Source organism: Leuciscus leuciscus (assembly GCF_965113295.1).
Source record: "Leuciscus leuciscus genome assembly, chromosome: 5".
Lineage (NCBI taxonomy): Eukaryota > Metazoa > Chordata > Actinopteri > Cypriniformes > Leuciscidae > Leuciscus > Leuciscus leuciscus.
The window spans coordinates 36360858-36386282 of record NC_138729.1 but is presented as its reverse complement, the minus strand read 5'-3'; the positions used below and the strand labels follow the sequence as shown (position 1 = coordinate 36386282).

At 35.0% G+C, this 25425-nt stretch overlaps 1 protein-coding gene across 3 annotated transcripts; it reads left to right on the top strand.

Moving 5' to 3' along the window:
• Positions 1 to 2674: 2674 nt before the first annotated feature.
• On the top strand, positions 2675 to 25424 carry adam28 (ADAM metallopeptidase domain 28). 3 transcript variants are annotated; one of them, XR_014206060.1, is made up of 23 exons: positions 2676 to 2869; positions 3809 to 3897; positions 3976 to 4049; positions 4190 to 4268; positions 4395 to 4471; positions 5212 to 5407; positions 5707 to 5769; positions 6125 to 6196; positions 13565 to 13734; positions 13908 to 13989; positions 16313 to 16443; positions 16904 to 17081; positions 17894 to 17983; positions 22270 to 22465; positions 22576 to 22678; positions 22792 to 22948; positions 23155 to 23235; positions 23418 to 23508; positions 23592 to 23700; positions 23779 to 23869; positions 23978 to 24064; positions 24640 to 25136; positions 25329 to 25424. XR_014206060.1 is itself a non-coding variant. In XM_082169793.1 (22 exons), exons 1-22 carry the CDS (start codon positions 2809 to 2811, stop codon positions 24664 to 24666), a joined length of 2301 nt encoding a protein of 766 aa, XP_082025919.1. In that variant the 5' UTR covers positions 2675 to 2808; the 3' UTR covers positions 24667 to 25424. The 3 variants fall into 3 exon arrangements, 2 of the variants coding, with proteins under 2 accessions (XP_082025919.1, XP_082025918.1); XM_082169793.1 differs by having other exon boundaries at positions 2675 to 2869; positions 23782 to 23869; positions 24640 to 25424; XM_082169792.1 differs by having other exon boundaries at positions 24640 to 25424.
• Position 25425: the final 1 nt, after the last annotated feature.

The window sequence follows — 25425 nt, the reverse complement described above, 5'->3', positions numbered from 1 at the left end:
GTAAATGTAACTAATGAAAAATAATTCATGTAAAAAAAATTTTTTTTTAAACCTATGAAAAACAAACAAACCCCTTATATATCAAACTACTATAAGCCTACCATGCATATGGCTGAGGAGATCTAGATTTTAACACATCAAAATGACCATTCATGACCTCTAATGCAAAGATTAGCCAAGACATAATTGATAAGCGTATGATGAATTATAAGTATGCACATTGAAAAAGCAAATGCATGACTTATATAATTATAAAAATAATATAAATATAACTGACTGTTCTAATGCAGTATAGGTCTTATAAGTCTTTATAAATATTCATAGAAATACTTACTTATAAATATGTATAAACACAGGAATGAGTTAAATTTTTTAATATTTTCAATTAGAAAACATTTCTTTTAAATTGTAATAATATTGCACAACATTACTGTTTTTTTTTTTTTCTGTATTTTTGATCAAATAAATGTAGCCTTGGTTATCATAAGTACTGAACCCCTAAAAGGACATGGTGATGGAAAAAATATGAGATGGGAGAAAAAAAAAGAAAAAAAAATCAATGGTTTGCGTTCGCTCGCAAAAGTTTTGTGTTCCCCTAAGAAACTTTGCGTTCCCTCACAGAACGTTTGCGTTCCCCTGAGAATCTTTGCGTCCGCTCTCAAAGAACACAAAAGTTTTGCGAGCGAACACGTTTTTTTCGGGGGAGAAACGCAAAATCATTGACAAATAATTTTTCTTCCCATCTCATATTTTTTTTCCTTCACCATGTCCCTTTAGGGGCTCTGTACATAAGAGACTTCAAAAACATTGAAAATCTTACTGGTTCCAAACAGTAGTGTATATCTGTATTTACACATGTTTGAAACTCCAGTCATGTAACACTTTCATGCGGAGGATATGAATTTTGACAGTGTCAATATTGTTCACAAAAGCCTTTCAGGTCCTTTGGGGAATTATAAATATCTTAATAACCTGAAGCAACAAGGTTCGATTAACATATTGAGTTTTCAATGATCCAGCTTTATATACCAGATCTCAGTCTACAAGTTATTCTTTCACATGAGTTTAGATCCATGACAGAACAAACAATTGAGAAATAGGTCACAGAAGGACAGAGAGCAGGCGGAGGCAAGGGAAGAGAGAAAAGGGCCAGTTTGCAATGCATGCCACTGCATGCTTTCTCCACTCCAAACAAGCGAACAATAGCTTTGTTTGATGCATCAGGAGAAAGCACAATAACTGCATTATTGTCCTTGACTTGACCTTGTGTATTAGAAGAAGAGTGAGAATGCATTTCAGTGGGAGACAAAATCACAGACTACAGGGCAGGAACTTCCTATTTTTGGCTCACATTAAACATTTTCATGCACTGACATCTTTATGAAAGCCCATGGCTGAAAAAGAGAAGGAATTACGATGTTTCGAAATCCACTAGACGACCAAACAATGTCCATAGACATACCCAGTATTAGCAAGTATGAATCCGTCTTGAACAAAATTCGATATCAAACAAGCAAAAAAACTGAAAGAGGAGCAACAAAGTGAAGGTAAGGCACAGTTTATGGAGGACTATGGAGGTTTTACTCCTTGAGGCTTTGTTTGTTTCTAGCTTTTTTGTGTTTACAAATGCAGTGGTTTTGCTTATAATCATCTGAGAAATCATTTTGAGAAATAATCATTACACTGGAAGCAGTATATTCATCTATTCAAATGATTATTTGTCAGTTCAATGTCCTTGAATACATTATGTAAAAAATAGTGTATAAATTGAAATGAAGGTTCAAAATAATACTATATATCTTTATTACATTGTCAGATGCATTGCACTTTATTTACATGAGAGAAGGTGCTTAGATACCCTTGCTGTTATTAGTGTGGCAATTCTGCGTATTTTGAGGTAACCACAGTTTCCTGTTGTAGACTGAACCTCTTGTTAGTTGTTTGTTTTAGAGACAAGGTCTTACAACGGTCATTGTACATTAGCCAACAAAGTTGAATTCAACTTGTTGCTAATTTGTGCCGAACTATTTGCATTTTACATTTACATATCATTGTAACAATAGAAACAATGTAGAACATTTCCATTTGGCCGCAGAGTAAAAATGTGAATGTAAAATGTAAAAAAGTCAAGACATTTCCTTAAAGATTTTTTATTTCTTTTTAACAATAGATAGATAGATAGATAGATAGATAGAGAGAGAGAGAGAGAGAGAGAGAGAGAGAGAGAGAGAGAGAGAGAGAGAGAGAGAGAGAGAGAGAGAGAGAGACAGACAGACAGACAGACAGACGATAGATAGAACGATAGAACGATAGAACGATAGATAGATAGATAGATAGATAGATAGATAGATAGATAGATAGATAGATAGATAGATAGATAGATAGATAGATAGATAGATAGATAGATAGATAGATAGATAGATAGATAGATAGATAGATAGATAGATAGATAGATAGATAGATAGATAGGGAGGTCACTTTTCATTAGGTCACTATTTAGAGTAGTCAAAAAAGGGCATTGAACACTCACACGTGATGGCTCTATGTGCAATACACAGCACTTTGTGGACACTAAGCAAGTTTCGTTACGTCACAGCCTGCCTGTATTTTTTCCTGCATTCTTTTGACAGGGGCGTGTTTAAGCAGGTCACAAATCTTTTATACCCCAGTGTCATTTCCTGAAAGTGCATGTGTAGAGATTAGACAGTTCTTCATAAGGTGTGGTCTGTGGACTAAACTACACTTCGGGTGAACTATCAAACTTTGCTTAACCAACCTATCCTGTTTCAGTTGTTCTGCTCACTGACAATGGCCAGAAGACACCTGATGTTGTGGATCTTCACTCTGTGTGTTTCACTCAGTCCCTCAGGTAAGATACTGGATACTCCAGTGCCTCTGCTCCACAATGACTGATTAACTTATTTATGCACTTTAGCAGCAATAGTACGCTGCACTGACACAGTCTAAGAGCTCATGTAAAGAAAGGCAATGTTGTGTTGAGAACCATGTTTGTTAAAAAAATTTTTTTAAAGTTCAGTGTCAGATTGTAAAATCCAGAACTTCTATTGCAGAAGTATGTGAGCATTTTATTTTATTCATTCAGAACCTAGAATTCATTGAAACTACTGAGATTCAGATAAATAAATGTAAATTATACTTAAAATTGTATTGTAAACAATGTTAATGTTGAAAGATATTGTTTTGTATAATTTTCAACAATATTGCATATTTTTAGATAACGTTTCCAAAGAAATGTGAAAAAATGTGTAACACATCAGATTGCAGTGTCCATGTATTACATGTAAATATAATTACATACAACTGACCTAATACCAAAATAGTATTAATACTAAAAAGATGTGTTCACAAGCAGATCCACAACAAAATCCATTTATTAATATATGTAGTTAATTAATATTATTCAGTACGTAACTACAATATAAAGTGTGACCAATTAATTTTGTTTGATTTAATCTCCCTATCACTTTGGGTCAATAGCAGTGTGTATATTCGATTATTCGATTATATATAAGGCTGCATCAGTTTAATACCTCAGGCTCAATGACAAAAGCACACCTTTTTGATTAATGCAACCTCTTTCAGATTGAGACAGACTGTGTTCAAGTTTACACTTGTTTTCACTAAAATATTTGGATCAGTTGGAACAGTTCTGCCATCTAAATCCTACAGCGTACATATACAGCCTATGCATATTCCAATAAATCATAATTACTGTCTATCTGTACTTTATGGCTAATCTGTGACTATTCAGTGGCTATAATTCCCTCTGTTTGTCAATCTGCTATAGTTGGTCACATCCCTGAACTTGATGGAAAAAAGGTTTATGAAATTGTTCGACCAATCAAATTACATGAGCTACAAAAAAGAGATTTAAAGGTGAGTTCTCATCTACCCACTACTAAATATCATATATTTTAATATTTTAATTAAACTAAATCATTTATTTCCCTGCAGTCAAGACCTGATACAGTGAAATACGCTATGACACTAGGAGGGAAAGACATTGAAATGCATCTCCAGAAAAATGAGTGAGTCTGTTTCCTCAGCATATTTTGCATATCTTGTGACATATGCGTGTCATATTACAACTACATTTCAAACATTATGATTTGTCAGTTAGTGAGCTTTTTATGAATGATCTAATAGGCCTATTTCTGTTGGTCAACAGTGGCATGCTGACTAAAGACTACAGCGAGACCCACTACACTAAAGACGGGATGCTTGTTACAACCACACCTGAGGATCTGGTATGTTATTCCCAGTATAGGCCTATCCAGTAATAGAACATTATGACATTAACACACTGCTAAATTAATCTGCAATAAATTAGTACTCTGAATCCACAGTGTGAGAGATCCCTTTTTCATCCACAGGACTTATGCTATTATCATGGGAATATAGTAAATGACAGCGAGTCGCTGGTTAGCATGAGCATCTGTAATGGACTACGGTAGGGAAACACAATTTCACACTATATTTCTTTTCAATTTATATCATTAGTCACCATGAAAATCAAAATGGGCAGTTCTTGTATTTTATGGAACATTTGAGTATTTATTATAAATGATCCGTGCCTCCTAATCTTTAATCAAAACAATTTCCTCCTTCCTCTTACAACGACATGTTTCTGAGCAACAATCCAACGATCCAATTTCAGATGGACAAAACCAAGTTCCACTCTACATTTTTCTTACCGTCTCAGTCATGCACAATAGCGAGAAAAAGGCTGTCGCACCTTCTGTTTCATGACTTTAAGTTGCTTTAAAAAATAATAACAATAATTTTTATTTATAGTGCCATTCAGAACCTCAAGGCCACTTTACAAGTAGCTTTACAAGCTTTACAAAGTAGACAGAAATCTTCAAAAAAGTTTGTTTAAAATATTTAAAGCCTTTAAAAAAAGCTATTTCAGTCAGAAATATATATATATTGTCAATCACTACTACTGGTTTTACACTTGATATTGCTACACATATACGGCAGTTTGTTGCTTCAAACATGTTTTTTTTTTACCTTTCTGCAATTAAAGGAAGTTTCACACAGTGTGACTTGTGTTTCCTAGATGAATGAAACACATTCATTCCATATGGTTTCTCAAGCAGTCTTGATTAAGTCACCTCTTAATCAGTTGCTCTCTCTAACCAAGACCCTCAAATCACATTGTGCCCATTGTGTGAATTATCTTCACAGAGGCTATTTCCAAACAGCGGAGCAGAGGTTTCTGATCGAGCCGTTGTCCAAGAATGGTGATGGTGACCATGCTGTCTCTAAGTATGAAGACGCACTTGATGACACGCCGAGGGTGTGTGGAGTCACCAACACTAGTTGGGATGAGAGTGAGGATGGCGCTCCTCCACGCATTCTGAAAACCCGTTCTCGTTCCTCAGTAAGACTGTCTATTTGGCATTACAAAAAGCAGCAAAGCACAATATGGTTAAAGTTTAACAAGGATTAATCGTATTCTAGCTGGGTTGTCATGTGTTAAAGTCTCAATTGTTGTTCTGCAAAGCTGAGGTGACGATCACAATAAATTGCAGAAGTTGAAAGTGCAAGAAATTTCCTAAATTACCCTAATTCATATGCACTGAATTAAGGTAGTTTGTATTGTTCTCAAAATGATTTCTCTGAATTCATTATTCTGTTTTCTGTTCTCTATTTTCCACCTATTTCTTTACTCTTGATCAGGGGCCAAGTTTGTTCCAGCAACAAAAATACATCGAGCTCTTCCTTGTGGCAGACAACAGAGCAGTAAGAGCAAGAATCAATGCACCTAATGTTTCAATATAACAAACAGAGATTTAATAATTAATAGATAAATATTATTATTATTTTTGAGGGGGTGGGGGTGGGGGAGGTCTCAGTCATTATCAGCTGATATTTGACATTCTAAACAAAAAAAAACTCACAAGGTTAGAGGAACATATGTGGGATTTTGTGTTTGTTCAGCATTGTTGTTTTCATGGAATCAAACTGTTTCTAAATTTCTCACAGTAAATTTAAAAACACTGATGCTAACAAATTTCAGAGAGAGTTTCCTAATACCAGAGTGACTAATGAGTGACGTGATGCTTTGATTCATAATTAAATTTATTTCCCCCCTCAGTACAAGAAAATGGACAGCAATCTTGGGAAGCTGAGAAAGAGGATATTCGAGATCATCAATTTCATCAATAATGTGAGTCACTGATGTCGTACAGTACATGCTATTCAAAAAGTACAGCATGGCAACAGTTATGACACGTTCTTGAGTGTGATAATTGGTAGGATTACATGACTAGATACAGATCTTTGCCATCTACATATTTTCTTATGAGTATGGTTTAGTTAAAAAAACATTTAAGTCCAAATAAGTTTTTGTTACACAAGTACAAACGTATACAGTGGAATCCAAAAATCTGAAAATGAAAACTTGATTTAAAAGTGATTTTAAACAAAGGAACATTATGGCATAAAATGAGTAAATAGTGCAGAATCTTAATATTTCTAGGTTCTAGACTTATAAAATTTGCGATTTAAAAAATGTTTTTAGTCTCTGGCTTCCTTGCTTCCACTGAAGCACACAAGATGACAATCATGCTGGATAACATGGACTATCAGGTTTTCCACAAGCTCACGAGTCAATTTCATCCAAAAGGGGGACATACAAAATACAAATGTAACAACTAATAACAAAATACCTGTGATGAAATGCTTATGTTCCTGTATTGTAAGTCAATTTAAATAAAAGTGTCTACTAAATGCATAAATATACATACAGTACATCAGGGACGTCGTTAGGCCTATTTTAGGGGGGCTGAAGCTACCCCAAAAATGTTCCTAAGCCCCCCTAAATGATAATAAGAACAACAATAACAATTCGATTTATCAGTAACTGTATCCTCATTCATATTTAGACGCAACAAATGATATATATCCAGCTACAAAAAATAGCCGAAAAGTCGGAAGTTGGACAGAAGTACAAAGGGTAATCAGAGCTGCCAACTCTCACGCCTTCACCGCGAGACTCACGTAATTGACACTTTTCACACGCTCTCACGCCACACATCCATTTTCTCACGCACAGACAAATCGCGAAGCAAAGAGGACACGGAGACCGACAGACTAGACAGAGCAGGTTACTTTATGATATAAAAGAATCTCAACTCTCAGATTCTGTCAATTTTATTACGAAATTCAACAATAAATACCGTTTTGGCATTTGTAAATGTGACGTGACAGATCCCAAGCGCACGTGAACCGATCATCTCTAGCTAATACAAAAAAAAACAAAAAACACGAACACTGTTGAAAGATACAGTAGTAGGCTACAACTTACCGAAATGTATATTCCTCATGGCTCATACATAATATCGATCAATCAGTGTTTTTTATCAGCGTGAAGAGGTCAATAACATAGCTGGAGAACAATATGTCACATTTACCTCAGGAAAGCCATTTAATGACCATAATAGGCTATAGCACGTATATAGTTGGCAAGAAAAAAAGAGCTATAGAGAGTATTTTGATAAATATGTGTTCTATATTACATATTTATTATATTTTTACTTATAGGCCTATCATTAAATAAAGTTATTATAATAAAAAAAAAAACGCATTATATTTAATTTGAGTTATTTTTAACCTTAATAATACTGCCAGCTGATAGGGCTCTCTGTATGTTTACAGCATTAGGTGAGTTGTTTTTTCTTGAGAAAAATTAACGCCTATCTTGAGTACCTAATATTTATCCAAATGAGTCAATATTAAATCAAATCACAATAATTGAATTGAAATAATAAAAAAGCGTAGCTTACCAGAAATTGTACCATGCACCATAAAATTTACATATAATTTTACACTTACAGTGCCCTCCACAATTATTGAACCCCCTGGTAAATATGATCAAAATTGGCTGTAAAAAATAAATCTGCATCGATTATCCTTGTGATCTTTCATTCAAAAAATGTGCAAAATTCTAACCTTTCATTGAAGTAAAAGAATTGAAAGTGGGGGGAAATCACATTATGAAATAAATGTTTTTCTCCAAAACATGTTGGCCACAATTATTGAAACCCCTAAAATTTTTTACGAGTAAAATATCTCTGAAGTATATTCCCATTAATATTTACCTTTTTTAGTACACCAGGGTGACTAGGAACATGAAACTGTCCAGCTATGACTTCGTGTTTCACAGGAGTTTAAATATGAGGAAACACAAAGGCCAAATCCCCTTAATCATCCATCACAATGAGTAAAACCACAGAATATAGTTCTGATGCGTAGCAAAAGATTGTTGAGCATCACAAACTAGAAAGTGGCTGTAAGACAATAGCTAAAGAATTGAAAATCCCCATTTTGACCATCAGGGCAATAATTAAGAAGTTATAACCAACTAAAGATGTTATGAATCTGCCAGGAAAAGGACGTGTGTCTATACTGTCTTAATGCACGGCGAGTATGAAAGTTTGAGTGGCCAAAGACTCTCCAAGGATCACAGATGGAGAATTGCAGAGATTAGTTGAGTCTTAGGGTCAGAAAGCCTAAAAAAAAAATTATCAAACAACCCCTACATCCCCACATGTTGTTTGGGAGGCTTTAAAAAAAAAACCTCCTCGCTCATCCAAAAACAAATTCCAGCAAATTTAATTGTCAGACACGACTGGATCTTCAAACAACACAGGGTTCTGTGGTCAGATGAGACTAAAACAGAGCTTTTTGGCAGCAAACACACTAGATGGGTTTGGTGAACACAAGGATAAAAAGTACCCCATGTGTACAATTTAATATACCATTGGATCTTTAATGTTGTGGGCATATTTTTCTGCTGGAGGTCCTGGACTTCTTGTTCAGATACATGGCATTGTGGATTCTATCAAATATCAACAGATAAAAAATCAAAACCTGACGCCTTCTGCTAGAAATCTTATAATGGGCCGTGGTTGGATCTTCCATCAGGACAACGATCCAAAACAAACATCAAAATCAAAACAAAAATTTGTTGTGGAGCACAAAATGAAGCTTCTGCCATGACCGTCTCAGTCCCCTGACCTGATGAGTGGGCTGAACTGAAGAGGAGAAGCACCAACATGGATCTGGGAATCTGAAGGATCTGGAGAGATTCTGTGTGGAGGAATGGTCTCTGATCTCTTGTCAGTTATTCTCCAAATTCATCAGGCATTATAGGAGAAGACTCAGAGCTGTTATCTTGGCAAAAGGAGATTGCAAAAAGTATTTAATAAAAGGGTTTCAATAATTGTGGCCAACGTGTTTTGGAGAAAAACATTTATTTCATAATGTGATTTTCCCCCCACTTTCAATTCTTTTACTTCAATGAAAGGTTAGAATTTTGCACATTTTTTGAATGAAAGATCACAAGGATAATCGATGCAGATTTATTTTTTACAGCCCATTTTGATCATATTTACCAGGGGGTTCAATAATTGTGGAGGGCACTGTATGCTATACTAAAGCCTGAAATGGGCACTTTTTGTGACAGCAACCCTATCATTTTTGATCAAAGATGTGGCTTAACTTCAGAATTTGAACTAAAATCAGTATTCTTATGATTGCTCTGAACATTTCTGACTAAGTTCAACAAACATTAAATTACTTATTCATAAACTTTAAAAAATCATTAATAAAAATGTAGGTGTGACGGGGTTGAGACTAGGGTAACAGGGTTGAAGATGGTAACGGGGTTGAAGAGACAAATACAGCAAAATATATACATAGTTGTTTTTTACTCAAATTCACTGTAAGATTTTCTATAAACGCAAGTTACAAATACCCTGGGGGCTAAACCCCCCCTGTCTTCCAATCCTAGTGACGTCCCTGCAGTACATGTACTAATTCTGTTTTTGAAGAAATTCAAATATTTATGTTAATTTTTCAATTAAACTTCTCACTCATTTTTTTATAATACAATTTGTAATTTAAGGCGAGACACTACAGGTGAATAGGGTAAAATTGTTAACTTACAGAAATCACCATCAAACTTTACCAGTTGATTACTCACATGAATAGGAGAAAAAAATGCATAGCAAGTTTTCTGTAATTTTATTTTTAAATATGCTAATGAGGCTATATCTAATTAAATATGTGTTAATTTGCATATATTTTGAAGTGACAAATCTGACCATTGAAAAAAACAAGGTTCAAAATTATTTTAGCATTTTGTTGATATATTCAATGAAAAGACATTATCTGAGGGGATAATGAATATCTCCTTTTGTTACCCTGTAAATCAGAAAATACTGCCAATAGCCTTAAAAAATTTATTTCCGCCCTATTTTTAGGCATAAAATGTCATATAAATCAGGCCAAGAATGATATATCAACAAATCCCTCAGGACAAACCTTCACAATATAGTTAGGAATACGACTGTAAAGTTTGGTGTATGTAGGTGCTACAGAAGTGGAAAATTGTCACTAGGAGTGTGAGAAAAAACTCATTTTGAGAAAACGGCCTTTAAAGATTTTTATGGCAAAATTCCACTAATTACTATTGAAAGCCATGAATTACAGACAAAATATGCTTTAGGTCCAAGTAAAATCCATGTATCACACTGTTTAACATCCAAAACTCATTATTGCTTCATCCATCACTAATCATAACATCCAAAACAACACATCAACAGTCCATCACACACGTGAAATGGAAAAACTAAATACCGGTATATCACAGTCCCTCAGGCAGATTCAACTTTGGTTTAGTTTTTCTTTTGGCTATTTGTCCAAGGTGTAAATCACTTAGTGAAGATATTTTTTCCCAGTGGAGGAGGAAGTGCATCTCTGTCTGACCCAGTTGGTGGTCACTGAGCCTGTATTTAGTCAGGATTCATCTCTTCTTCTCTGACAGTGTGCAGATACTCTGTCAAATAACAATTTAGTCTACTTTGTTTGCTTTCTCCAATGTTCTAAATATTGATATTTTGAATGATTCATAATTAGTTTTGTTCTGTTGAGTTCTGTTTAGCTTCACCATCAGCTGACTGAGGGGACTGTTTTCAGGATTTGGCTCGTGGGTTTTAAGTGCTTTGAAATGTGATGTGTCTTTTTGACATACATTCAGATGTGTTCAAAATTGTACAGCTTGTTCGTAACGCATCGACGCACTATGTCGGGGTTACTCATTGCGCGGCTCGCAAGCCTCATGCGGCCCGGCAAGCTTTAATTTGTGCCTCGCATGGCTGTAAAAATATGGCGATATCATCAGGGACGTCACTAGGATTGGAAGACAGGGGGGGCTTAGCCCCCAGGGTATTTGTAACTTGCGTTTATGGAAAATCTTACAGTGAATTTGAGTAAAAAACAACTATGTATATATTTTGCTGTATTTGTCTCTTCAACCCCGTTACCATCTTCAACCCTGTTACCCTAGTCTCAACCCCGTCACACCTACATTTTTATTAATGATTTTTTAAAGTTTATGAATAAGTAATTTAATGTTTGTTGAACTTAGTCAGAAATGTTCAGAGCAATCATAAGAATACTGATTTTAGTTCAAATTCTGAAGTTAAGCCACATCTTTGATCAAAAATGATAGGGTTGCTGTCACAAAAAGTGCCCATTTCAGGCTTTAGTATAGCATAAGTGTAAAATTATATGTAAATTTTATGGTGCATGGTACAATTTCTGGTAAGCTACGCTTTTTTATTATTTCAATTCAATTATTGTGATTTGATTTAATATTGACTCATTTGGATAAATATTAGGTACTCAAGATAGGCGTTATTTTTTCTCAAGAAAAAACAACTCACCTAATGCTGTAAACATACAGAGAGCCCTATCAGCTGGCAGTATTAATAAGGTTAAAAATAACTCAAATTAAATATAATGCTTTTTTTTTTATTATAATAACTTTATTTAATGATATAAGTAAAAATATAATAAATATGTAATATAGAACACATATTTAACAAAATACTCTCTATAGCTCTTTTTTTCTTGCCAACTATATACGTGCTATAGCCTATTATGGTCATTAAATGGCTTTCCTGAGGTAAATGTGACATATTGTTCTCCAGCTATGTTATTGACCTCTTCACGCTGATAAAAAACACTGATTGATCGATATTATGTATGAGCCATGAGGAATATACATTTCGGTAAGTTGTAGCCTACTACTGTATCTTTCAACAGTGTTCGTGTTTTTTGTTTTTTTTTGTATTAGCTAGAGATGATCGGTTCACGTGCGCTTGGGATCTGTCACGTCACATTTACAAACGCCAACACGGTATTTATTGTTTGAATTTCGTAATAAAATTGACAGAATCTGAGAGTTGAGATTCTTTTATATCATAAAGTAACCTGCTCTGTCTAGTCTGTTGGTCTCCCTGTCCTCTTTGCTTCGCAGTTTTTCTGTGCGTGAGAAAATGGATGTGTGGCGTGAGAGCGTGTGAAAAGTGTCAATTACGTGAGTCTCGCGGTGAAGGCGTGATAGTTGGCAGCTCTGATTACCCTTTGTACTTCTGTCCAACTTCCGACTTTTCGGCTATTTTTTGTAGCTGGATATATATCATTTGTTGCGTTTTAATATGAATGAGGATACCGTTACTGATAAATCGAATTGTTATTGTTGTTCTTATTATCATTTAGGGGGCTTAGGAAAATTTTTGGGGTAGCTTCAGCCCCCCTAAAATAGGCCTAACGACGTCCCTGGATATCATGCAGCCAGTCACTACAGATATTTCATAACATAACCCATTACAAACTCAAAGTGTCTGCTCTATTACAAATAATTTCGATCGGATTGAAAGAGGTGGTTTATCGAGAGAACATGTAAACACTTGATCGATTGAGAACCGAAACTGAAAGAACGACGTATGGCTCTCCTACTGACTTTGTCCTATCTGTGCGGCTCTCATGAAAAAAATTGTGAAGACCCATGCACTATGTGATGGCATTTCATCATCTTTTGTCTTCGTTGGTAATCCCTTGTGTCTTCTAGCTAATGACAACTGTTTTCGGCTTCTCTAAAAGAATTTTACACGCATATCTTTCGACATTTTGAACTACCGCGGAAATGTCAGAGCGCGTCACGTGACGATTCTGAACGAATCACGTTGTCAGAAATTGGCATCAGCCAATGAGATTGCGCATTTCGAGTTAAATCACCTGTTTTACTTTCATGATTTGTTGCTGATAGACAGGAAATTACCATATTTGGACCCGACAGCATTGAAAAGGAGAGAGAGAGCTTTCTAACGGTGTGTGTGATGACAGAGATCAGACACAGTGATCGCGGAGCAGCGGGATGATTTAGAACGCCAACTTTTGATGAATTTAGGCGAAATCTGCACACTCAAACAGACAAAGTGTAGTAAAATAAAGACCTAAATGTGTATTTTGGACTTTTTTTCATCACAAGTCTGAAAGAATACATGTTATTGAAGACAAATAACTCAAAATCTCAAAATTGACCTGTGAAAAAAAAACTATGTTTTTGCCTGCCGTGTCTCGCCTTAAAAAGGTTTTAAATCCAAAAGAAATGATCTAATAATTAACCCCATAAAATACAATAACATATAATTCTCTTTCTGTCACTCTTTTTCTGGGTGTGCAGGTCTATAAAGAAATCAACACCTTTGTTGCTCTGACTGGATTTGAAGTGTGGTCAGACAGCGATAAGATAACAGTGTCCTCTGCTCCTGGAGCAACTCTAGATGGCTTTTCCAGTTGGAGGAACAGTGATCTCGTCAAAAGAAAGAAGCACGACAATGCCCAACTCCTCAGGTCTGCTCCAGTAACTACATATTCAGCTCAGAACTTCTCCAATACTTTCTCTGCTCCACTCTGCGTCATTGTGTTCTCTTTATATATTCTCATTGTGTTCTCACAGATTATATATTCACTTTATTAACTAACTGAATGTAATGTTTGAACACTGTTTTTCGTCCTTCTTCCAGTGCAATTGACTTTGATGGATCAACTGTGGGTCTAGCTTACATTGGAACCCTGTGTGGAGGTCTTTCAACAGGGATTGTGCAGGTATTAATATTCTCTTAAAAAAAGTCACAAACATATTTGACAAAAATAAATATTTAAAATAATATTAATCAAAATAAATAAACAAGTTTGTCAGGATCACTATAAAGGAAAGGGAAATGCACTATTACTAACTGTGCACTGAAGTCTGTGAATGAACCTTTTTATGAAGAAATTATGATATATATACACACACACAAAGTTATGTCATGAAGCTCTAAATGGCACAGGCTGTATAAATCTGCTATGGGTAATTCATATATGCTATATTGTACAGCAGCAGCATGTCTGTCATGCTCACAGCAGCGTGTTGTGTATGTATTGGCAGTAGCAAGTCCTGTACTTGCTCTGCAGCAGCAGCAATATCCAACAGCAGCAGCATAGCAGATCTAACATATCAACATTGGAGTGTGTGTGTGTGTATGATATACAGTCATGTGAAAAAAATGACACCCAATTGAATTCTGTGGTTTTATGTATCAGTCAGGACATAATAAAAAAAATCATCTGGTCCTTGGCAGGTCTTAGAATTAGGTAAATATAACCTCAGATGAACAACAACACATGGCATTACACTGTGTCATTATTTATTTAACAAAAACTAGGCCAGAATGGAAAAGACACGAGTGACAAACTAGCACCCTTACTGCATCCATAGGAATTAAGTGGGTAAGTAACAGTCAGGCGCTGCTAATCAAATGTCGGATTAATTGATCATCAGCAAGTGTGATTACCTAAAGGCAGAAGTTTTGCAGTTTGCTGGCATTCAGGTGTGTGTTAACAGAATGCCAAGAGGAAAGACATCAGCAATGATCTTAGAGAAGTAACTGTTACTGCCATCAATCTGAGAAGGATTATACGACCATTTCCAAACAATTTGAAGTCCATTATTCTACAGTAAGGAAGATTATTAACAAGTGGAAAACAGTCAAGACAGTTGCCAATCTTTCCAGGAGTGTACATCCCAGCAAATTCACCCCAAGGTCAGACCGTGCAGTGCTCAGAGAAATCGCAAAACATCCAATAACTACATCTCAGACTCTACATGGTATCAGTTAACATGTTAAATGTTAAAGTTCATGACATTAGTTAGAAAAAGACGGGACAAGTATGGCATGTTTGGAAGGGTTGCCAGGAGAAAGTCTCTTCTCTCTGAAAATGGCGAACACGGCTTAGGTTTGCACAGTTGCATATGAAAAAACCTCAAGACTTCTGGAACAATGTCCTTTGGACAGACGAGACCAAAGTGGAGATGTTTGGCCATAATGCACAGTGCCAAGGGAAAAACTTAACACAGCATATCAGCACAAACACCTCATACCAACTGTCCATCACGCTGGTGGAGGGTTGATGATTTTGGCTTGTTTTGGAGCCACAGGACCTGGGCACCTTGCAGTCACTGAGTCGAACATGAACTCCTCTGTATACCAAAGTTTTGGTATGTGAGGCCATCTGTCTGATAGCTAAAGCTTTGCCGTTATTGGGTCATGCAACAGAAAGTCCAGACCTCAACCTGATTGAAATGTGTGGCGGGATCTTAAGAGAGTTGTGCACAAATGCCCACAAACCTCAATGAACTGAACCAACGTTGTAAAGAATAGTGGGCCAAAATTCCTTCAGAACGATGCGGAAAACGGACACTGTCATTCAGAAAACGATTCCTTCAACTTATTGCTGCTAAAAGGGGCTCAACAAGCAATTGAATCCTATGGGTGTACTTAGTTTGTCACCCATGGATTTTCCATTTTGGCTTTATTTTTGTTAAATAAATAATGACACCTTGTAATGTGTCATTTGTTGTTGTTCATCTGAGGTTGTATTTACCTAACTTTGAGGTTGTATTTAACTTAAATAATTTTAAGACCTGCCAACGACGAGATGATTTTTATTATGTTCTGATACGTAAAACCATAAAATTCTAAAGGGTGTCCTTTCTTTTTCACATGACTGTAAATAAAAGCCATTGCATGGAGATTGTTCGGGAGTGTTAATTCAGTCATCAAATTCATTAACATTCGAACGAGTTTAAGATATAGTTTAAACACATCAGTGTTTTCTTATGCGAGTTTTTTTTTTTTTTTTTTTATCCTTCAAGAGAAGAGAGAATGGTGATTTCACAATAATGAAGGAAGTGTTTTGGGCATTTTTACCATTGTCTTGTCTGCGGTTATTGTTGCAATGTCTTATTCTTTACTTCCTCACAAATTATTCCTAATACTTGATTATAATATAGACTAATTAAAGATTTGAATCAAAAATCCATATTTTCATCAATGTTAAGCCTCGATCTATAGTTTGAGTGCTAACTGATCTTTCCTCTTCAAAGGATCACAACTCTAATTCTATAGCAGTGGGGGCTACTATGGCCCATGAGATGGGGCACAATCTCGGGATGAATCATGACACCAGCACCTGTATTTGTTCTGATGGCACTTGCATTATGACAGCTGCTCTCAGGTAACTCCTATATATGCCAATCACAAAATTGTTGAACTCTATTGGTTTTGTTTACACTTTATTTTAAGGTGTCCGTGTTACAGTGTAATTATACATTTAAGTAGAGTAATACTATGTACTTACTATAGGGTTAGGTTTAGGGTTTGCTTTAAGGTTAATTGCACGTAATTATGCATAATTTGTAGTTATTACTACATGTAACGTGTAACAAGGACACTAAAATAAAGTGTTATATATGCTTAATTCAAATATAGAGCTTACATAATGCATATTCAACAACAAAAACAATGATTTCCACAAGTATTCACAGGTTATTTGTACTAATATATCACCCTAACAGACATTTATATTCCACACTGCAGTTAATATTAATAAATCTTAAGATTTTTTTATGTATAACTTTGATCATCTCTGTGTTATGGAGAGCCTAAAACCAAATTTCTAATTTCTGTCTCTGCAGCTATTTCATCCCTCAACACTTTAGCAGCTGTAGTACTGGCAGCTATGCTGATTACCTGAACAACAAAAACACAGAATGTATTCTAAATATGCCCGAATCAAAAGATTTGATTCAGCCGGCTGTGTGTGGAAACAGATTTGTGGAGATAGGAGAAGAATGTGACTGTGGAACGGTGCAAGTAAGCAGACTACGGGATTCCTATATCTGAATTCATTGATTTTAAATGTTTTTGCAACAAATTGATATTTAGTTACTCAAAATATCAAAAATAAATATACCAAGAATAAAGGTATTTATTGAAAATGCTTTTTTTTATGTAGTTAGAATTACAACCCCACTGTCATTGTTCCTAGATATTAATGGATTCCTATAAAGAATATAAATGATTTGAGCAGATATATATCAAAATGCCCTTTAGGATGACAAGGAATGTAAAGACACAAAACATTATTCCTCACATAAGCTAATTTGACTAGAAGTACTCAAAAACTAGTCAAAGCCAGATACTGTCAGGAAGAAAGATACTGTCAAGACATGTACAGACGATCCTCAGGAATGTTTTTTATCATACATTTGACAACAAGTTGCTAAAGTAGCATTGTGTTTGGTGTGCTTAAGGACAATCTCTCATATGCAAAATCTTAATTCTACAAGTGCACTCTCTGCAGATGGAATATATGCATTATTGCAGATTTGTTTATATATGCACATTTGTCATCTATTATTTTTGGACAGAATTTGAGTAGGATGTACTGCATACTTTCACTGGATCCTTATGTTCATTCATTCATTCATTGTCTACTTTGACAAGTAAATTTGAAAAAAGGAAAGTATCCTAGAGCTTTTCTAAATTCTCTGAACTAGAACTTAAAAAGGCCATTATTATGTGCTCACAACTTAAACACACCCACTAGCTAAGATATCTCATTGTAAGACATTCTCAGTGTCATTATTTCACAACCAAGATTAACACTAAATGTTTTGGCATAGGAGTGTACAAACCCATGCTGCAATGCAACCACCTGCAAACTGACAGAGGGCTCACAATGTGCAACAGGAGAATGTTGTGAAAACTGCAAGGTAAGATTCAAAGAGTTGGGGGCATTTTGCGTTATCATTCATCAAATCATGAAGGTATCAAATCAACTGAATCAAATCAAATCAGCAGTTATAGTTTCCCATATTTGTCCCAAATTGTGGTTAATGTAAATGACTTCAGCCTAGGCTGCAAGATTGTGTATAGACTATTCAATAATACATGTTTCTTTCTGTGGATGGAATAAAGTCTATGCTTTATAGAGATCAAATAATATAGAATATGGTTTATTCCCTAGTTTTGGGTAATCGATCTTACTTTTTGGTATCAAATTAGACCAATCTACGTTTTTAGGTAACTGACTTGTTGTAAACAGTCTTAACATTTTTTTATAAGATGTAACTTGTAAGATGTCAATGACAGCCCAGCTGATCTTCTTTATAAATTATATAATTTATATTCATATTGATTAGAAAGTTTATAATCAAATCTCATCCGATTTTTGACTGGTACTGCACAATTCCAAATGAATTTGAACTCCTGTGACACAGATAAAACAGATCATCAGCAGCCCTGCAGATTTGGACAGGATTAAAATGGCAAAGTATGTCTGTGAAACACAAATTTCTCAAACAACCGTGTTCACAGTGCAGTGTAAAAAAATTGTAAACCCTAACACTCAAAATAATTAATTGATTTGAGTAGGAAAAACTTAAATTAAACTAATTAGTTCAAGCAAATGAACTTTAATGAGTATTTAGCACTTTCTTTTTCTTTCAAGTTCACAGGACTGATATATTTTAAGTAAACTGAACTATTTCATTGTTTTGAGTTTTATGAAATTATTTATTTTAATTTAGACAAACTTAAGTTTAACTGAAATGGCTGGGATGTCTATTTCCCAGCATGCTTTGCCGATGGCACTCGAAAGGGAGAGTAAATGCTCAAATTTATAATATATAAATAATATAATATATAATAATTATAATATAATGTTTTTTTGTGAAAGATTAATATTAAGTGGGAGATTTTGTGATTCATATTTTGTTATGCTAATTTAGATGAATTTCTGTTAATGTTGGTTTTAGGATAGTTACCATCATGGTGACAAGTGGTGCATGCAGCTTGATTTGAGAGCAAATAAAACCTTTATATTTCTGCACTCATACAGCAAGTGCTACTGTATAACACACTATAGTTAACATGTTTACAAATTAGTATGTTAGCAAATTAGCTTCTTAAAGCTAGCTAAGTTTATACTAATAAACGTGTTCACATTGAGATTACATGAAAGTTTTAAGTTAAATGTATTGTAAACTCACACTCGATCGGCCCAAAGTCCGGCATCCGACCAGCGCGGAAGGTCTTAACGTGTTACTGTCTTTTCTCGTGGCAAAGTACATTTTCTCATATGTATTTTCTTGTTATTTCATCTGACTCCATAAATGAAAAGGTTTTAATGATATCTGTGCATCATTAAATGTGAGTGAATGTTTGACTATTCTTTTCAACTCTTTAATGAAAATAATGTCAAAGTCAGTTAGAATAATCAAATGTAACAATTTATTATGTCAGGTAAATGTATCATGCCAATTTCATAATCAGTTCAAGTATAATCAATACAATAACATCAAATGCTCTGGAATAAAGAGAAGAGATGCAAACCCGACATTAAAATACATGATGCTAAGAGTTTTGGTCACTCTTAGCATCATGGGCCAACTTGAGTTACAAAAAGGCCAAGAGCCTTTTTGCATTTCATTATATAGACAGAACCTCTTTCATATGGAAACATCTGCTAACAATGGGAATTTACATTAAGATGTGACACCTTTTGGGGGTATGAGACCATTTGTCTAGAGACCACCTTCCTTTGTGTATCAGTTATCTCTAAACTCTTAAAAACCTTATTACCTTTTGTTGTACTTATTTGGAAATTAGACATTTGTACCAGTCGCACTGAGACATTTCAAATGATACCAAACATGTATAATATTCGGTGATACTCATTCACATTGAACTATATATATTCTAGGGTGAATTCAGGTGATCTGAGCATGAGAGAGAGAGAGAGTGAGGGATGAGGGAATTAAATGTAGATTAGGATGACTCGGAGGTGAGACTTTCGTCATGATAGTGCACAAGGGGGAGTTCAAATGTTCATTTCCAGAGAGGTCCTTTGTCCTCTCAGGGCCTCAACTAGACTGCCTGGCATTTATCTAATTTCTCAAGTCTTACAGTTTTCAGTCTTACAGTATGAAGTGTTCACAATGAGATGAGATTGTTCACAATGAGATTACATGAAAGTTTTAAGTTAAATGTATGAATTAGTGTACTCAAACATTTCAAGTTAAGAACAATTAAAATGTATAAGTACAAAATAAAAATCTGCCAGCTCTGCTTACTTAAACTTTGAATTTATTAACTTAAAAAAATGGAGGCAACTGATTTGCCTTACATTTTTTGAGTTTTGCCAACTTAAACTCGGGTTTACAGTGTATAGAAATGTTTAGCTATGTTTAGGTAATGCTACGCAACCCTTTTGGCCACCCTTTTGGCCTCATATTCTTAATCTGCCACATTATAGAATTTGGCCATCCCATATATAAAACTTTCCGCCAACGATTTCAGGGTTAGTTTGTAACTTGGAAACTGGAAACGTAACCCTTTATGGTACAGCGTTGCCATGTGGCAACAATTAATTTCTACTAATTTCCTTATTTATTGCACTATGGGATTTTAAAGAGCATTCCTTAAGGTAGCCGATGATGTGCTGTTTTTAAGTCAAATGATATTTAAATGTCCCCCCAGACTTCTCTTTCCTACTGTCACCCTCACAAGGAAGTGCTCTATTATGCTCTATTAACCTCATTTCTAAACATCTCTTCTCAAGGGGGATTTTTTTGCAGCATATTTTAAAAGCAAATTAGATATTTTTATTTACAAATCAATTTTGTCTAATATAGTTTTAATGCAAATTGAGAAAATATCAATGTTTCCATATGGCAATGCTGTACCACTATGGAAAAATAGGTATGTTGCCGTATGGCAACGCTGTACCACAGTGGAATTGCAGTAATGTATTTCCCCATTGGGATTATTTTTATAGATAGTACCATCAACAATATGATTGCAGTTATTGAAGTGTTTATTTTATTGTAGTTGTATTTATGTAAAAATAACAAATTGATTTCTTCTTTATGGAAAGGGCAATAGGAAGAGTGCAGGGTTAGCTCTTCCATGTGATGAGAGTGAGGATGATTTAGCAAAATGATAGGGAATGATAGGGATCTACTTATTTTTGGTTTGCATGAGTTCCAAGTATATAAATCTATCAATTTCTAAAAGAAATGTGCTATTAGATAGAAAAGAAAATCATAATTTTAAAGAAAAGGTACTTTTTTGGACCATTTTCCATTGTGGTACAGTGTTGTCATGTGGCAACGTTTCCCTAAGTCGCCCCACAAAAAAATATTTTTTTCACAAATCTTTTTAGATTTTTATGATTGAAGCTATTTCATAACTTATTTGAACAAATATTTAATGGTTAGAACATAATGCATACCATAGTAGGTTAAATGACATGAAACTGACTTAAAAAAATGTGTTAAATCTTGTATAACTTATACAAAATGTTGAAAAGTGCTTAACGTATTTTGATGTGTTAAAGCAATGTAAAAACAAATGGATCATAACTTATTGATCATATAATTTTTTACACTGAAACCTGTGTGAATTTCTTTCTTCTGCTGAACACAAAAGAAGATATTTTGAAGAATGCTGATAACCACACAATTGATGGACCCCTTCCATAGTATGGAAGAAAAATACTATGGAGGTCAATGGGGCCCATCAACTGTTTAGTTAACGACATTCTTCAAAATATCTTTTTCTGTGTTCAGCAGAAGAAAGAAATTCATATAGGTTTGGAACAACTTGAGGATGACTAAATGATGACAGAATTTTCATTTTTGGGGAAACTATCCATTTGCTTGCTCCTTTCCCAATATGGACTGCAAGTGATTCTGAATCTGAGCTTATCGCAAAGTTTCTCAGTAAGGGGTGTTGTATTCCACTATTGTCATCTTTTGAGGGGTGTTCCTTCTCGTGAATAATGATGAGACTCAAATTCTGTTCTCTCTGTTTTCGTACCAATTACATTTCACACTTGGGGTTTTTAAACCGAAATAAAGAAATGGTTTAAATATTTCCCTTATTATTAGAATAAAGCCATGTGCACACCCTGCATACCCAAACTCTACACTGTACTTACTTATACTTACTGCGCTGAAAGTATAATCTATGCATGTTTTTTATTCCTCCCCATCAGCTTATGTCAGCCTCACATGTGTGTCGTTCAAAAAATCATGACTGTGATTTGCCTGAGTCCTGCACTGGAAAATCAGCCGTGTGTCCTGAAGATGTCTTTACAGTCAATGGACTCCCATGCAACAATGGGAAAGGTTATTGCTACAATGGCCTGTGTCCTCAGAGAAAGGAGCAGTGTATTAAAATGTGGGGTCCAAGTAAGTACAGCAATATATTGATGCAACACAATAATACTGAAAAAGAATCAGTGCAGAACCCCACATGACTGTTCTAACTTTTCTTTTATTACAAAAATAAATAAATAAAGATGCTGAGGTGGCTGGAGACAATTGCTACAGCCATAACACAAAATCAGAGTACTACGCTTACTGCAAACGTATCGGCAATACATATGTTGGATGCCAAAAACAGTAAGATTTTACATCCATCTGTACATCTATTAATAATCCTTTCACATATCATACAGTTCAATAACTATTTTGCCCCATCTGATCAACCACCAATTGTATTTATCTATCTACAGAGATGTGATGTGTGGAAAACTGTTCTGTGTAAATGGCAATGGAAGTCCTAATTATGGACGGCTGGTGACATTCCTCAACTGTAAAGCCACATTCTACGGCAATCCTGAAGATGATTACGGCCAAGTCGACACTGGCACCAAATGTGGGGAAGGGTTGGTAAGGCTGATCTCCATATGCATGTCAGTTATATACAAACACACACATTACTTTGTAGTTCAATAACAATTCATTTCTTCAAAGACCTCTAATAAAAGAACACAAACTTTTTTAGGTTTGCCACAATTGTGACATTTAAATTATTATAAGCATCAGGAAGCATATTATTTATTACCATTCTTTATTCATTTATTTTGTTTACTCAGGTTTGTAACCAGAACGAATGCGTTGACCTAGAGACGGCTTACAAAGCAACAAACTGCTCAGCCAAATGCAAAGGCCATGCGGTAGGTCAAATATTCCTTTCTCGAACATTAACTTCTCGTTTTTCTCATAAAATGAAACAAATCTGTGCTTTATTACAAGAGCTCATTGGTTTATGACTATTTCAAGTCTATTAACATAACTTTGCTTCACATCAGAAGTTGTAACTGTGGTTTAGAGGAATTAATATGTGTATATGTTACAGGTTTGTGACCACAGACTGCAATGCAGATGTGAACCTGGATGGCTGCCGCCAGATTGTGAAACACCAACCGAAAGTGACGGTTTATCTAAAGGTAGTACTGCAGATACTGCATTCAAAATAGCCTCATATTCTTTTAGTTTTGAGGATCATGACTGAGATTTTTTGCACTTCTAGGTGTGATAGTAGCCATTGCTGTGGTTGTCTGTGTTCTGATTGGGATACTTCTAATCGGACTGGCCGTCTTCTTTTACAAACGCAGAAACAGTACACCACATTCATCCAGGTAAGAGTATAGTAAACGAATGCATTCACACTTGGGAAGTCAATAAATCAACTGTATTTAATGCTGCTGTTTTCTCAGAAGCCGTCCAAGGCAGCAGAAAGTTCATATAGTTGACATCCCTGACTTGAGCCAACAGAGATTGCCGATGCCAAATCAGAAGCCGTCTCCGGTAACTCGGTCACATCTAACTTCATTTAAACACACAAATCTCTTATAAAATCGATACTCAATGAATGATGAAAGTGTGATCAGGAACTTGTGATCTTTATATTCTTAGGTAATAAAACCTAGAGCACCTCCTCCACCTCCACCCTCTTCAGTCCAGTCCAGAGCTCAACATAATGACTTCAGAATGGCACGTCAGGTAACACAACATGTACACACCACAACATCAGTATTTAAAGGGTTAGTTCACACCGAAATGAAAATTCTGTAACCATTTACTCATTCTCATGTTTTTTTCAAACCTATATTGACTTCTGTAGAACACAAGTGTTTAGCATTCGTGCTGCTCTTTTTAACACACAATGTAAGTAGATGGGGATCAGGAGCTGTCAATCTCCCAAATGTTAAAAAGGCATCATAAGAGTACCAATAGTCCATGTGACTTGTATACAATATTCAACATCTACTAAAGTAGTGCAATAGCTGGGTGTGAGAAACAGACTGAAATTTAAGTTATTCACTGAAAATTCTTCTTTGAAAATCTTGCTTGACAGCTTTGGTCACCATTTACTTTAAGCTTGGATATTCTGCTATAAAAACAAGACAGAAATTTAAATCAAAGCATTAAAAAGATTATCTGGCAAGTTCACATTAATTAAGCAAACATGTTCATTGCATGTGAATAATACATTTGAAAAAATGTGGTCTGATGATTATAATGTCTTCAGAAACATAATATATCTTTTTCCTCTAAATGAATGTTCCTCCTTGTAGGCACTAAGACCACCTCCAAAGGTGTGATGTCTAGCACCTGTCAAACCTCAAGAAGTTGAACCCGCACTTTGGGATGGTCAATCACTCCAGACCCTGCAGAAGGGATTGCAAGTGTTTGAAATAGACAGAGGCTTAATAAACGACAAGATTGTCCTTGAGCCAAATAAATAATTTTAAGTCATGTTTGTTTTTAACAAAAACAATTTTTTTTTACATTTATTTATTTGTACAGTCTGTTTCTGTGTAAATGAGCCTCCCTTGTGTAATAATTTTTATTATTTGCAGTCAGCAATAATAGCTGACTCACATCCACTGAATGTTCAAGAGACAAAATTAGAACGCTGCTTTTCTAAAGTTTATAAAAATGTCACTCCCTCTCTCTAAAGTCACTAACTGTCATAGATGTGAACATACATTTAGCTACAATGCACTTTCAACAGATATTATCAAATCTAAATGCTTAAATTATAATGTTTACTTTACACTGTAAAAAAAAAGTACATCCCCAAGTCAAAAATTTCTAGTGACTGGTCACATCTAAATTTTTCAATTAGTCTGACGTATTATTTCTCATTGAGCCAATGTTAACAGACTATTGCAACAAGAATTAAATTTGGGCCAATTTAAAAATTTAGATGTGACCAGTCACTAGAAAATTTTGACTTGGAGAGGTTAGACATTTTTTACAGTGTAGTTTTGTACTGTAAAATGCAATCCTACTGTAATGTACATTGAAAAACACATTGAGGTGATTTAAAAATAAATAAATATATGACCAAACTTGAG